Raw genomic sequence first — 16,630 nt, forward strand, 5'->3', positions numbered from 1 at the left:
AAAATATTATACACTGTATTTACTCAAATCTAAACCCTGAAAATAAGATGACACCCTCAATAATTAGATCTCTATATGGAAAATTTAAAAATTTGTTATAATTTTCCAGGTACAGAATCTAATTATTGGAGGTTTGCCTTGAATTTGTCCCCCTCTTACTGCTACAGCACAGAACATAATCTAGGGCATCAGATAGCCCTCTTATCCTCTGCCCCCGCCCTCTAACTTCTTCCACCCTGCTCTCTCTGAGCATATGGAAGTGAGGGGCAAATTTGAAAACACTGGGCATGTCTACTCATGCAATTAATGTGCAGCAATAAATCCTAGTACATATTGATCCAGAGTTTATTGCTGCTGAGCACTGTGTTTGAACATGCTCCCAGGAGAACACCATGTTGAGCCATGTCACATGTCCATGTGTAGATGCTTGGACATTTCCTGTGGAGCTAATCTCATGTAGATGTGCCCACTGACTTTGAAATAAACATACCTATAGTAATTTATACATAGGCAAATTATTACAGGTACCCATAGACTTTGTTCATCTAGAATTGAAGCGTTTCACCTTTTTTGAAACTGATACAAGCTTTAACACAGGTATTCCATAAACACATTTTTAAGCAACACTTTTGTATCTATGTGTATACCCAGCAGAACCGACAAGTTTTCAAGCCATGGTGACCCTACAGCTCAGCACTACTTAGTAAGTTTGTGTAATCCAGATACCCCTCACAAAGGACCCATGGGCTAATTAGCCCTCCGCTCATGACTGGAACCAGGTGTTTGTGTCAGGAGTCTTGGAAGCCTCCAAAAACTTATATGCACATGAGGCATAGAGCAGCCTCATCCAGCTTCACCTCATGGAGGACAGGGCCATGCTAATCATATGCACCAGACAGAGAGGGATTCTGGATGAACTATTTGGGACCCCCCCCCTTTGGTGATGTTTGCCAGACATTAAGGGCAAGTAAAGAAACAGGAATCACTGCAATTGGGAAGAAAGGAGCAGCTCAGCTGTGGGAATGAAGAGGAAGTCACCATGTATTCAGTGTAGTGGCTCACCAAGACTTGAAAAAGAGTTGGTGCTAAGGCAGACTGTGCATAATGGACATTAGCATATATTAGCATAGGGTGTGTCTGAACCCCCACATCTCCCAGGAGCAGGGGAGACACTAAGATCTAAGGGTGATTGGTTCTCAGCCTCTTGTGAGTTAAAATCAAGTGTAGTAGCTGGGTGAAATAGAGACAATAGGGTGAAGCCGGAGAACTGCTGCCAGGGAGAGAGCCCTACCTATAAAAGAGCAGTGGGGCAGAAGAAAACAATAAAGCAGTTCAGCCTTATCAGTTCTCGCTGAGATCTGTGCCAGAAGCCAGCACTGAAATGAAGCTGCCTTCATTGGCCAAGGCCCCTGACCTGAAAGTTAAAAGCCCAGGTAATAATCAACAATCCATAGACTTTGTTCATCTAGAATTGAAGCATTTCACCTTTTTTGAAACTGCTACAAGCTTTAACACAGGTATTCCATAAACACATTTTTAAGCAACACTTTTGTATCTATGTGTATACCCAGCAGGAGCAGATGCTCATGCTCGTCATGCAGAGGTGTGGTGATTTACTAGACTCCTAGTCAAGGAGTTGAATGAGTTTGATTGAGAGGAAAGCAGATGAAGCTTGCTTCAAGCTACGAGCAAGCAAATGAACATCATAGGAGGGCAAAGAGAAGCCTGACTGGTGAGTGAATGCTTCTTGGTGTTGCCCTCAGGGAACAGAGAAGCGGGAACTTTAAAGAAACCAGCTTATGAGAGGGCAGTTTCCCCAGCGAGAGAGTAATCTAGTGGCTGAGTCAAGAGACTGTGTGAGGCAGGTGCAGGCTCACTGACTGATATGCTGATAAGCTAATCACAAGAAGCTAACTCAGACACTTAGTTGAATACTAGCTAAAGTTTAAAGCCTTCTGAGTGAATTGAGAGGGAATATACCCTGGATGTCAGGGCAGGAAATAAGAACTGACCAACTATGGAGAAACCCACGAGAGCTTAAGAAACATCCAACTAGTATGAGGACAGATGGTGAGTCAGTGCACATCATGAAAAGTTTATGGAAGTAGAGTGGATGCTTTAAGCAGACGCCATATTAAAGTACCTTTGAACATCTGGTGTGGTAAGGGCAAGGTATAGGGCTTGGTGGGGAGCCCTGTGAAGAGACGGGAAGCCATAATCTGGTTGCAGTGAGATTCATTAGGCACACCTCCCAATATATACTTTCTCTTCTGGAATTTTCTTTAATATCAAAAGGTGTGGCAGGAAAGTACATAAGAGGACTATCAGATACTGGGGAATCTGGCTGCAGCTTATACCACACATTAGCCTCAAAAGCTTAAATGCACCTTTTACTGGGGCACCAAAAGGGAGCAGGTGGCAAGATGAGAAATATACAAAGGAAAACAAGTGGGAGGATGGGGAATGCCAAACAGAGCTGTTTATTTACACAAAATTCATCAGAATGTAGATGGTGTGGATATAAGGGGAATAGAAAATGGCAGGCATTTGTCAGTACTTAGCAGGAAAAGTCTCAAGGACATGGGAAAGAGGGAAGGAGGAATGGAAAATGCCTTGGGCTTGGACACCCCCTGTCCACTATGAAAGAGCAGAGAAGTTTATAGTACAATATGCATTGTTAGAAGGGAGCATGATGAAATGGGAAAATAGTAAAAGCCTTGAAAGGAATGTAAGGGACAGAGGCAAAATAACACACATGGAGAACCTGACTGAGAGTCACTCAGCCAGCCAAAGTGTGGAAGGGGATGTGGGAAGCACAGGCAAAGAGGGAACCTGTAGAAATCACGTAGATGATGGTGCAGAATGTATTAACGGTAGGGGAGAGGTTATGAAGATGGAGATTACTCAGATCAGAAAAATGCCCAAGGGAAAACTGAGAACAAAGAGCCAGTTTGCCACTTGGTTTGGGAGGGCAGGTATGCAGAGAAGGTATGGAAGAGGGTGGGGAGGTCTCCAAGGAGAACCCAATGGAGTAATGTACTGACATACAAGATGGCAATGCACAGACTGGTTCAAAGACAGAAAATGAGCTGGCACATAAGACTGTTGATAATGTGCAGGCGAGTGGCCATCTGGAAGACGCAGACCCTGTTGGTGCACAAGAAAGCGTGCATCTATCCATGCATCTCTATTGACAGAGATGAAGAGGAGCTGGGAGCAATGAGTGTGACAAACAAGTGGAGATTAAAAGACTGGGGAACACTGTTCTGGGAAAATTCTGGGCAGGGGGATGGGGAACAGGGGGAATAACAGAATGGGTTGGGAAGAAACTGATGAAAGCATGACAAATAAGGCCATTTGAAGAGACATAAGTGGTAAGGGAAGCCTGTTAGGCAGTTATATTAGAACCGGTATAGAAATGTTAATATGATGTGAAATAAAAGGCAATGTTGATTGTTTAAAATGGATAAATCAGAGGAGGGGAGATGTTTCTTGGTAAGGCTGTATGAAAACAGGAGGCAGAAGATGCCAGAGGATAAGCAGCACATAGATGGATAAAACAGTAGATGTCAAAGGATATAAATGAGGAGATTCCATGTTAGTTTGGGGAAATGTTTTATGTAAAGTGATGTAAACTCTTTTGTTTTTAATGTGGAGCAGGGAGAGAGATTTTGATTTTATATATATCTACCTCTCCCAAGACCTGAACAACCTGCATAAGCTTCACAAATCCTCCTTTAAATTGCAATCTTATCTAATCTATTCTTGCAGTAGGTTCCTAACAGTACCTCTGCCCAATGTGGGTCATGTCTTATATAGTCATGCTCAGTGTTGGCTGCATTTAATCAACTTCATACTTCATTTCCATTACTGAGACCATGTTGCTTTTGGCAGCAGTTTAGTGATAGCCAATATTTTTAAAGAGGTTTCTGAGTATGCAGTTATAAGATAAGGGGCTTTTCCTCTGTGCTGACTGTGGAGGGAAACCACATCTTATATTTGAGTAAATACAATATTCTCTTAGTACAAGGTATAGTTTGATTAATTCAGTAATATTATCTGAGTGATAACTGTAAAGTTTTTAATGGTAATAACTATATTTCATTTTGCACTTTAATAAATGTGGACATAGACAGAAACTGTATCATAATTACATATACAATTATGCAAAGACAACTTTAATTAGCTGTTGTTAAATTTAAACTTTATATACAAAATTTACATGTAATATAGACTACAATGTTGAGTGATGACACAGTAAGCAAAATATACCTGTGTGTGAGATTTACTTGATAGTTTATGCATCTTTTATTAGAATATAATGATCTATATACAAGTATCTATATAAATATATAGATAATTCCATGGTATAAATTAAGATATTGAATTTAAAATTAAAATCCCAAATTGATTCCTACATCTAAAAAACATAATAAACTGCTACTTACCAGTAAACACTTGGATGATAAGCAAATCAATTTTAAAATTATTCTTATACTGCATTAGAGCAGGATACTGCTTCCACCGAGGTCAGTGAAAGTTTTCCCATGTCATTTATGGGCAGAGGCAACATTTTATTAAAACTATGTTGGGTACATTTCACACACAGCTTTATTTTCCTGTGATCAAATAAAAATACTATAAAAGAAACAAAGAGAGAAAATGAAAAAATAGTGAATACTATCGTACCGATTTCCACGGTCCCCGATGCCATGAAACATCACCAGGACAAGAATGCACATTACATTGTGCTATATGTGGTGGCTTGTCTAGAAGTTCACAGTTTTGATCACTCAACATTTGGCCATTAGGCAGCTGACAAATCACTAGTCTTGTCTTTATTCCATCTCCACATGTCTGAGTACACTATAACATAAAAAAATGTAGTTGGATATTCTTACTGACATTGTTTTCATGTACCACTAAGCCAAACATTTATCAGTAAGTTGTCACTGTTATTTAATATTTGTTTTATGTGAATGTCTGCTTGCCCCCAACACTTTGTTACCTCACTATAGTAGATATTCTACCCATACAAAATGAACATGGCCCTATAAAAAACTATTAAAAGATAAAGGCATGACAGCTACTCCAGACCAACTGCCATGTGCACACCCTTACCTCCCAGTAAATGAAAGTTACTCCCTTTCACTGAAGCATAAGCTGCCAATGGTTAGTTTTGATTTATCATGGGGTAAGAAAATGCACACAGAGTTGTTACAGAATTGGTGACCTGCTATAAATCCACAGCACTGTTTATCTCATGGTAACATGTTCATGTCCATTATGTGTGGGTAGAACATTTAGTGCTGGAGAGTCAGGTCCAAAGATGCATAAAAAATAATTCAAATTGTATTGTATTTCCCCTATCAAAATTCAGAATTTAAATGAAAAAACATCAACAATGTAAAGAATTCAAAAAACGCTGACAATCTTTACATGGTTAGTGTGGTACCCAGGATTGAAGAAAAATGAAGGGAGTTAGGTGATTGGAGTCAATGACAGAATTAACCCCAAATGGATTGTCTATTTGTTTCAATTGTACATGTAGTGTTTAGAACAAAACATATGGTCACATTCTGTATTGCTCATACATTTGATAGAGAACCACTTCCTTGCTTTCAGAATTGAAATAATTCATGGACACCTAGGCAATTAAAGAGGTAGAAGTATCCAGACTACTGGGCCTGTATCTTCCAAAAGTCATCTCATTTATTGCTCTAAAATACCGTAACAGGTTTCTTTGACTCACTTTTATCTCTAAGATATCACTTTCAGTGTGGGGTTATTTTCTTCCATGCTATCAATTTACAGCTCCAACTCAGTATTTTTTTCTATCTACCCTGTCCATCACAGGCAGTGAATATAATACTTTGTGTTGTAGTATTGCTGTAGTGTTATGGTAATCATGATGGTCAAAGGAATATGCAAGAAGCCAGACTTGTTTAGGTAGTTTCTTTTATTGGACCAACTTGCTGCTCAGTTTTACAGTATAGGCAACCCTTGCCATTTGGGGGGGGATGCATTCTGGTATCCACCACAAATGGTGAAATCTGTGAATAAAGCACTGCGTTCATGAATGCAGTCTGCGTTCATGAATGCAGTGCCCCCAGTGGCTGGAGGGAGGGAATGGGACACGGCTCCGGTAGTAGCATGCTGGTGGCGGTGGGAGCATGGCAGCAGTAAGCGCAGAGCTCCTGAGGAGCTCCTCTAAGTGTATAAAGTGTATTTAAAAAGCAGGTTCAGCATTCACGAATATTTGTGAATATTTGAAACTGCAAATGCTGAACCCGTGAATAGCAAGGCTTTCCTCTATATTTCCAAGGAAAATTTTCACTTATTTCACCTTCTTGTATCCACTTTCCTGATGGTGGCCATTAGACAATGATTTTTGTGGCAAAGCTTCTCTCATATCTTTTTTGCAATGGAAAATAATTGTACGTCATGCCTAATTCAAGACTTTATTGATGTAAAGTGCTCATTTAGACATTTTTACAATAGTATCTAATTAGGCTGATGAATAATGTTCTCACTGAACTATTGTTTATATATGGTAACCAAATTCTAACACAGTAAAAACTGGCACAAATTTACCTCTTAAATTCAAGCCTGGCAAGACCATATTTGTATTGCAAACACTGTTTAAAAAAAAAAAATAAGTGGCAAATTTAAATATTTGGCTTTTTTTTTAAGATTAGTGAAATATTTACCCTTCCACTTAATAAAATACAGTTGTGTCAGGTGTTGGCAATGTTTTTGGGCAGAGTGCCCAAAACACCTGCAACCTCGACTTGTAAGATGTTGGTGTTGGGGAGGATGGTAGGAGAGCCAGGAGGGGCCCAATTCTTGTTGTGGCAGTGCATCCCCAGCCCCTTCCCCACCGTCCACCCAAAGGCATGCATGCCAAGCAAAATGCCTTCATGTGCTACGCGCTGGCACTCATGCCAGGGGTTGCCTACCCCTGAGTTACACACTAAATCTAACAGTTGTTTTAAAATAAGTAAAATAATCGTACCTCTCCCCAGTTCCCATAGTTCCATCGTGGGCAGGGTCCAGAATCACAGTGCCTCGATTCTGGTGGTTTTGTTGCCTCATCACAGTACCTAGCACTTCTTCCATCCTCATCTTGACATACTACAACCCGATGGTGGAATCCACGTGCACAAGTACTAGAGCACTAGTAAATTAATATGCAAACATATATCATTGTCAGTTGTTCGGGAAATTCAAAATGTATAATATATTCCTTAAGAGTTTGAAAATTGGAAATCTGCAGCGAAGTATAAATAAAAAATTCAACCTTGTAATTATCCACCAAAGAAAATTATGTTTTCAGTTATAAAATTTTACTTTAAAAATATTTGCTTTTAAATAAAAATATACATTAAATATACTAAATATGTATAGTAATACAAAGTTAGTTTCAGAAAAATTCAGAAACATTCATAAAGTTCAGACTTGTTAAAAAAGATAAGAGAACTCAACAGTTCATGCAGAATTATAAGCATAGTTAATAAATTTTAACAATTTGCTTACTGCTCCCCATGGTCCTGTTCTCCACTGGTATCCACTGACAGAAGGATGATTCCATTGATTTATATTCTTTTGTGGATGATGGCCCTTGTGGATTGGAGGGTAATCAAGTTCTGGAAAATGTCTTGGATGGTAATTCGTTTTAGGAATCTGACGATAAACTGGCAGGCACGGTGGCATGTTACACTCTTGTTCATGTGCAGGCCGGACTTCAGGATCACAGTAATTCTCGTTGATTTGTTGATGGTAATGGACGCAGACAACTTGTCTTGTTACTATTCCACTATCACACGTAACTGAACACTGACCAAAAATTAACCCAATATTTGTGATGCAACATCAGACATCAGTAACCAAAGACATTTATGTTTTCTTTTGAAGTAAGAAACAAACTTATTTTTTTCCAAAGTAGGGACAGTATCTTCATCCATTTCTGTACAGCATTTAGCGCAATGAGGCAGAAATTGTAATTAGAGCCTTTGGTCACTAATATAATAAAATATTAAATGAGAATGACAATACTTACAGGTGACCAATTTCCAACTTGCCAGTCTCCACATGGACTAAAACAGCTTGATATATCAGCTGGTCTCGGTAAGTGTGCACAAAATGATTCATCAGCAACTCCACCATGAGCGTCTCTACAACTTACATAGCGAGCCTGACTACCCTTTCCACATGATGCAGAGCACTATGAAAGAGAACAATACATGTAGATCACATTTTATTTGATCAGAATACTCCAAATTAACTTGTAAGTTTTACTATATGAAGTCAACACCAATCTAATTTGGTCTCAGAAGAAAATGTGTTTAGACATCCTAATGCAGAAAATATAGGTGTTTCAACTCAGGGCAGCAAACCACTGAGATCCCTCAATAAGAAGACTTTAGGGGCTCCCAAGGAAAAGTGCATGCGTGTCTGAATTCCCACATCTCTCAGGAGCTGAAACACTTGACACAGTACCTCCTTTCAACTGTAATCAGAGCACTTGGGGCTGAAATCTATTTTGCCTGGAGGATGACCAAAGCAGAGTTTGAGTTTAACTCTGAGTTATTTGGTTACTGTGTAGGAGTGTTATCAAGGAGTGTTACCAAAAGGACTATTACCTCATCTGGGCGCACCAATGCTCCCGTTATAGGAATATGATTGCCCTCCAGAGACATGAAAATATCTCTCTATTCCTATAATGGGGGCACATACATGTCTATCTGGGTTAACAGAATCACTCCTATGGTAACTCAAAATGAGTTTCAAGCTGCACTCTGGTAATCCACTAAGTCTCCCTTTAATCCTTCTTTTGAGGGCAGGCAGCCAGCAGCAGCCCAGGAATCAGGAGGTCAGGGTTCTAGGCCCCTCCACAGTCTGACATGATTCAAACCCACATCTCCAACTCCCAGCAGAGTGTCCTGACAATCAGGCTATAGACCTCTATCTCTCTTGTTGAAGCAGGGCCTCTGGATGGCCACAACTACAAAAGACAAGAAGCCAGCAAGACAGCATGTTTTTGTGACCTAGTTATTATAACATTCTGTTGAAGTAAGGGAGACCTCAGTGCTAGCCACTGTAACTAAGACTCTTTTATATATTTAATATTATAACATCTTTGGTTAAAAAAAAACAAACAGAAATAACCCTTGGGCTCTAACCACTGGACTGCTGGGCAACAGGAAAGCATAACCACCACTGGTGATCTTTTTTAGCTAAATTCAATGTGAATTTGCAATGCTCCAGGACTGGCTACCAGACCAGGTTCTTCCAGAGACTTGGATGCCCCAGCAACACATTGAATCACAATATAGCACACACAAGGGTGTGGCAACCAGGTGATCTAACTGTATTACTTCTGAGTATGCTTAGAAATTCAAGCATAGCCCCTTTAATTTTTAGCAGCCCAAAGGAATATACTTAGACACCTACTAAATTCTGTGCCTTATGGCCCAGGACAAAACTGGATCACTCTTTGGAATTTTGGTGCCTAAATGCTGCCTGCATCCCATTTAAGCACTTGGAATACCGAACTGAATCATGTACTAGGCCAGATTCCAAACTTGGGGGAAAGCCCTAGTAGTGTGGTTCTTGTCGAGTCATTCTATCAGGATATAAGGAATGACATTTTACTGGGGGATCCTGGCCTCATACAGATTATAAAGGAGTGATGGGCTTTGGAATGGAGATGCTCAGCCACAGCTATCTCATAGGACCACATGTTAATCATAGTTATTAAAATATATTTTTTCTATAATATTAGATATTTTTATATATTTAGTGTACTCTAGTACTTTTTAATTATTTTACACTTATATTAATCTCTTGACATAATGATATGGGATATTTAGGGCCAGATTTCTATGAACAGACATAACAACTGTAGTAAAATCAAAAGATGCTGATATTCGTTATGACGTAACTGTTGTATCTGCATGATTCTGCAGCAATACAAGTTTAGCAAAAACACTCTCACTTTAACCCTGGTTTATTTAGGCTAGCGACAACCATTACACATAAACTGGTTTCATAGTTTCATAGTTTCTAGGGTCGGAAGGGACCTGAGCAGATCATCTAGTCCGACCCCCTGCCATGGCAGGAAGAGCACTGGGGTCAAATGACCCCCGTAAGGTGGCCATCCAACCTCCTCTTAAAAACCCCCAGGGTGGGAGCCTGCACCACCTCACTTGGAAGCTGGTTCCAGACTCTAGCCGCCCTGACCGTGAAGTAGCGCCTTCTAACGTCCAACTTAAACCTTCCCTCCGCCAGCTTGTGACCATTGTTCCTGGTCACTCCTTGCAGCGCTAGGGGGAACAGGGACTCCCCCAGCGCCTGCTGATCCCCCCTAACCAGTTTATAACAGGCCACAAGATCCCCCCTCAGCCTTCTCTTTTGAAGGCTGAACACGTTCAGGTCCTGCAACCTTTCCTCATAGGACCTACCCTGCTGTCCCTTGATCATACAAGTGGCCCTCCTCTGGACCCTCTCGATGCTGTCCACATCCCTCTTAAAGTGCGGCGCCCAGAACTGGACGCAGTACTCCAGCTGCGGCCTGACCAGTGCCGCATAGAGGGGGAGGATCACCTCCTTGGACCTGCTCGAGATGCATCTGTGGATGCACGACAAGGTGCAGTTGGCCTTCCTAGCCGCCTCCCCACATTGCCGACTCATGTTCATCTTGGAGTCAATAATGACTCCCAGATCCTTTTCCACCTCCGTGCTGACAAGAGGGGAGTTCCCCAGCCTGTATGTGTGGTGCCTATTGTTCCTCCCCAGGTGCATCACCTTACACTTGTCCGTGTTAAACCCCATCCTGTTTAAGTGATTAGAAACTGGTTTAAACCTGTAATTGAACATAAGCTCAGTGCACATAAACCAGTTTGAAAATGGCTGAAACTGGTTTCAGATAAACCTGGTTGAATGTAATATCAGATTTAATAGATTAGGGTCAAATCAGTTTATGCAATGTCTGTTCCAGACCCATTCCTGGTTTAAGTTAAACCAGTTTCCTCCAGCATCCCGGCATGCTCTCTGGGCTGGGCTCTCTGCTTCAGACAGCAGACCTGGCCCTGCCCCCCTGCTCCCAAGCCAGACCTCCAGCAGAGACTGCACATACAGCAGAGTCTACCTGCTCCACTCCCCCTCACTGCTCGCTACTCAAGCAGGGATCCCCCACTGCCTCCCTCCCATCTCCCACAGCATGGACCTGAGCCCCATGGACCCTAAGCATATGTTATGTTAGCTAATGCTGAGAGGTGTCTGTATGTGCGTGTCTCCAATTTCACAGACAGAACAGTGTACGCTTAGAGCTTTTTGGAGCTAATCAAGAGGCCAACTGTTTAAAAAGAGCTTGAACTAATAGATAGAGGCTATTGTTTTGCTGATGGGGAGATAAACACTTATCACACAAGGATTCTGGTTTTCTCTGAGTTAAAAAAAAAGTAACACCAACTCAACATTTTTCCATAATTAAAATGAAACATCACTACATATATATCTATATATTAGTGGTGTTTCATTTAAATCATGGGAAAATGTGGAGTTGGGGTTACTTTTTTTAACTAAAACTTGGGGGTTTTTTTAAAATCAGAGAAAACTGGGATTCCTAGTTACCAGCCCCCGGCTGGCTTGCTTGCCTGTCAGTTTGCTGCAGACAGTATAAAGAACCAGGGAGGGAGATTGAAAAGCTCGGCAGATGCACACACTGAATGCCCTGCCCCCCACTTGTCTCAGAGTACTAGCCCAGGGCTGGGGGCTGGCAACCCTTGAGCAACCAGCAGGGAAAAGTTAGGGATGGTGTAGGCAGACCTCCCTAATCAGAGGTCTTGTCCAGGCCTGGCCACACCCTCCCTCATCTTAGCACTATGAAAGGGAAGAGAAAGCTACTCTAGCACCCTCCAGCTTCTAGCCTGAGCCACTGCAGGCATGTGCCTGAATTTGCTCAGTCCAGAGAGAATGTCTGTATGGTTACAAACCAGTTTAGTTTAGCCAGGTTAGACTAACCTGCAGAGGCTGAATCAATTCAAGCTCAGGCTTTTTGAATGTCTGTCCCTAGCTTTAGGGTCAAAGTAACAGAACAGAAGCTCTCCCCCTCCTTTTAAAAGTTGCTAAAAAGGACTTTTGTCCATGTGCTCAGTAACTTGTTCTTGTTTCACACAAGCAGAACTCTGATGTTTTCATATCTCAGAAAGCCACCTTTAAATTCAGTTAAATGTTTTTGAATTACAGTATGTCAACCCATACTCAATTTCAGCACATTCTGCAGTATTACACAGCTAAATCAGTGGAGCATAAATATAAATCATAGCCTCTCCTAGTTCTACACTTTGAGAGTAGCAAATATATATATAACACATGCCTGCTACATTATTTCAAATGTTCATATATCACTGAAATCAAAAATCGTTTTCATGAGAGTTCTCAAAACATTTTTTTCAATGAAGGTGCTTATATCCAAAATTACAACTTGAAATCATCATACTGGCAGTACAGTAGATTAAACAAACAGCATGTATAAATAATACTTTATAACTGAAAAAGTCTATTTTTTACTCTGTGCTTCACTTCAGATCAATTAATTTTTAACAAATTTACTGCAGAAACTTCATCTTTTGAGGAAGCCACCCCTAGAAAATTCCGGCATGAAAAGTCACATTAAAGAAAATTCTAATCAAAGGACAAAAGGGAGATAATGGAAACTGTTATGCCAGCTTAAGTATAGCAGCTTAAGTAAGGGCCTTTATAGTGCCTACTATAATATTACATACTGGGGTCCATGATCCATATCTCCATTGAGTCACCTTGCCCATTTGAATGACAGGAAGTGATGTTGTCCATAATTTTGCAGTTTCTGGACAAGGGGACATTTCACAGTCCTGCACAAAATAAGAATAATGTGAACCTTAAAAACAGTTTTCAAAACTGCAAAGAAAAAAACCAAACTCACATTGAAAAAAGAAGCATCACACCTTGTTAAATCTAATTTTCAGCCATACCATGCTGTTCTGTGGTTTTATTCAAACTTTTGTCTTGAGATAATGGGCAGAAGTAAACTTTGTTAAGGCTAACAATAACCCAGTAACTTAACAATAACTATACCATGTAAAACTCTATCTGTTACCTTGCTTGGTGGTAGTGGCACAGACACAGCAGGGTTGACTATCTATCTTGGAGCCATGGACAGCAAGAACAAAATGAGTACAGATTGAACCTAGCCTATCATCTATATACTTCATTAAGCAGCTATGTACTAGACAAAGCTAAGTACACAATAAACATTGCTGTCTGAAACATTCCATTCTTACACACAAAGGCTCATGAACTCCAAGAGTAGAATCTGCCTGGCAATCACTTCACATACAGCTTAATTTCTACATTTCAGCTACTTAACTACATGCTTGGTGCATCTACACATGCAGTTAATGTGACTAAATATACTCCAGCTCAAACTGAGCTGAAGTAAACTAATCCCAACATTACTGTCTACACATGCATTTAAGTGCAGGATTTACTGCACTGCCAGATACAACTTGTATCTGAAGGAACTATCCAGCAGCACAGCCCTAATTTTTGTGCATGTGTGGAGGGTGATGCTTTACTGTGCAGCAAAGTAGTTTGCTATGCAGTAAAGTGTCTCATGTAGATGCGCCCACTTTTACTTTTGGAAGTATTTTCTATGAAGTCTCTTTCTGAAGCACTCCTGGTCCCCAAGTCCAATTTTATCCTCCTGCTGCTTCCACTTAAATGCCTTACCTGAGGACAAATGAAACCTTTTTCTTTGTGCTTCTTGAGCTGATAACAAAACTCAGACCTTGAGACTTGCTTGGCCTCTAGATATCTAACATATAATGGCTGGATTATTATTAATAAGAGGTATACACAGCCATTATGTCCTCCTGGACTTTAACATTGCTTTATTAAAAGGAATCAAAAAGACTGACTGACTGTGTTCAACAGCTTTATGGGAAAGTGCAGTTTTTAGATTAAAAGCATCACATAGGTTAGGAACCTTGGATGAAAGGAAAAGGCAGAGAACCAAGTTCATGCAATTTTATACAACTAACTATATTATCTTCAGAACAATATTAACCATTTGTTCCCTCAAATAATCATTTTCCCTCTCTTAGCTAAATATGATTAGAATTCCAAAACTGAATATAAAAGCAAGTGAGTGAAAACACAAAGTCTACCATAGGGCTCAAGTGGTCACTGTATCTGCGTGCGTGCGTGCATGCATGCATGTGAGAGAGAGAGAGAGTGAGTGTGCACGCTCCAAACATCTCAGCAATCTGGAATTAATCAAAACATCCTTTTGGATGATGGAACAGGTTGGGCACTCTTAGTTACAGACAGACTATTCTGGGTATACCTCCAGTCACATGAATCCTTTTCTCTGGATTAGCCACTACTAAAGCACAGAGGAGTAACAGTTAGTTTCAGCATCTTTTTCCCAGCCACCAAACAGCAGAGAGGCTATATTTATTTAATGGTTAATATATTTTATAATAAAAATAGTTCAACTTTTTCTCAGACTCAGATGTTTTACTTACTTGGCTATCTCTAGGACGGGTAGCAGCATTGCACTCCCTATCATCCTCTGAAATAACTCTGTAATTGCCAGTAACACACTTGACTGCACGCATCTGGTATCCATGTCCACATGTCACAGCACACTGAAAGCCAACAATTATGCATGCTTAAGATACTCTTAGATCTAATAATCATTTACCAATTTGATGAATAGCTCTATTTTTAAACTACTTATGTAACATGAACAAGAACTTAATTTAGAAATAATTACTTTTGCATATATTTGGGAAGTTTTGTTTGCTTTACTAAAATTATTCTAATGATAATTTAACAGATGGAATAACTTTAATAATAGTCAATAATTCTGAATATATATTCCCTAACAGTAAATTTACAAATCTAATAAACATATTAGTAATCACAGTAAATACATGTGCAGATGTCTAGTTGGGAGGAAGTATCAGGTGAGTACATCCTCAGGGGTCCATCCTGGATCCAGTATTGCTTAATATTTTAATTAATGAGTTGGATGATGGGATCAAGTTCACGCTTAGCAAATCTGTGGATGACATCAAGTTGCGTGGAATTAAATACACTCTGGAGGGTAAGGCTAGGATCCAGAATGACCTGGGTAGACTAGAAAATGGTCCACAATCAACCAGATGAAATTGAACTATGACAAGTGCAAAGTCCTGCATTTGGAACAAAATAACTGCATGCACAGATACAGACTATAAATAATTGGCTAGGCTACAGAGAAGGATGTGGGGGTTAAAACAGACCAGAGGTCTCCAACCTTTTTATGGTGAACATCATTTTCTGGCACCCCAGGATCTACCCCCACCCCCCTGCCTACCTCTGCCCTACCCCCTGACCTGCCCTCCACATGCCCAGCTCCACCCACTCTTCCAGCCCCACCCTGCTTCCCGGGCTCTGACCCCACTCACCCAGCCCAGCCTGGGCAGCAGGGGGTGTGGCTCAGCCCAGCCACGTTCATCCTGCTACTCCCAATCATGGAGCCTCTGACAAACTGAGATTGCTGTCAGAGGCTCTATGACCAACCAGTCGATTAAGTTCATCTGGTTGGTGACCACTGCAATAGACCTCTTTGGAGAGGAGGATTGAGGTAGTGAACCAAAGACTGCGGCGCTGGTGTCATCAGGAAGGTTTCAGCTTCCACAACCACAGTCCACTCAGAAAGGCAGTGAGTTGCTGGGAAGGGATGGCTTCCAACTCTCTCCATTGGGGAGGAGGCTTTTCTCAGCCAGACTGGCTGATCTGCTCCACCAGGCTTTAAATGGAGCCTGCCAGGGGGTGGGGGGACTACCGCCACTGCTGGCCCACTGAGCAACCCTTGCAAAGCCAGCAGACCAAGGCACTTAAGGAAGCCCACCCCTGCCCCAGCCCTGGAACAAGCTGTAGGTAAGGCAGGGGCCCCAAAAGGGACACTTTCCTGCCTGTACACAAATGCCAGGAGTTTGGGGAATAAACAGGAGGAACTTGTCCTCCTGCTTAACACAAAAAATTATGATGTCATAGGAATAATGGAGACCTGGTGGGACTCCACCCATGACTGGACCACAGGAATAGATGGCTATACCCTGCACAGGAGAAACAAGTAGACAAAAGGGGGTGTTGCTCTCTATGTCAAAGAGAGCTATGCATCTCTGCAAGCCAACAATGGCACCCAGGGTGCATGACTGGAGACCCTCTGGGTTAAAATCCATGGGGAACACAGCACAGGGGACACAATGGTGAGAGTCTATTACAGACCTCCTACCCAGCATCAAGAGCTTGACCAGTAATTTGCCAGGGAATTGGCTGAGGCTGCATGCTCCCAGTGCATGGTTGTCATAGGAGACTTCAAATACCCTTACATCTCGTGGGAAGAGTGCTCGGCCAAATCCAAGCAGTCGCAAAGCTTTCTCTCATGCGTGGATGAGCTCTCTCTGATGCAAGAAGTCTATGGGCTGACGAGAGGTAAAGCACTGCTCGACCTGGTACAGGCAACAGGGGATGACCTAATCAACGACCTAACGATTGAAGGGAAACTGGGTGACAGTGACTATGAGCTGATCAC

At 41.3% G+C, this 16,630-nt stretch overlaps 1 protein-coding gene across 1 annotated transcript in view; it reads right to left on the reverse strand.

Annotated features, from left to right (window-relative positions):
• ADAMTS20 (ADAM metallopeptidase with thrombospondin type 1 motif 20) overlaps positions 1 to 16,630 on the reverse strand; it is a 257,040-nt gene that overhangs the window by 128,084 nt on the left and 112,326 nt on the right. Inside the window, exons 23-28 of the mRNA XM_019515771.1 lie at positions 14,571 to 14,693; positions 12,789 to 12,896; positions 8,060 to 8,224; positions 7,537 to 7,836; positions 7,016 to 7,177; positions 4,690 to 4,866 (exon numbers count right to left, since the gene is read on the reverse strand). Coding sequence (XP_019371316.1) covers positions 4,690 to 4,866; positions 7,016 to 7,177; positions 7,537 to 7,836; positions 8,060 to 8,224; positions 12,789 to 12,896; positions 14,571 to 14,693 — 1,035 coding nt within the window. The remainder of the gene's footprint in view (positions 1 to 4,689; positions 4,867 to 7,015; positions 7,178 to 7,536; positions 7,837 to 8,059; positions 8,225 to 12,788; positions 12,897 to 14,570; positions 14,694 to 16,630) is intronic.

This window comes from Gavialis gangeticus, unplaced genomic scaffold (genome assembly GCF_001723915.1).
Source record: "Gavialis gangeticus isolate Ggan-Ray unplaced genomic scaffold, GavGan_comp1, whole genome shotgun sequence".
Lineage (NCBI taxonomy): Eukaryota > Metazoa > Chordata > Crocodylia > Gavialidae > Gavialis > Gavialis gangeticus.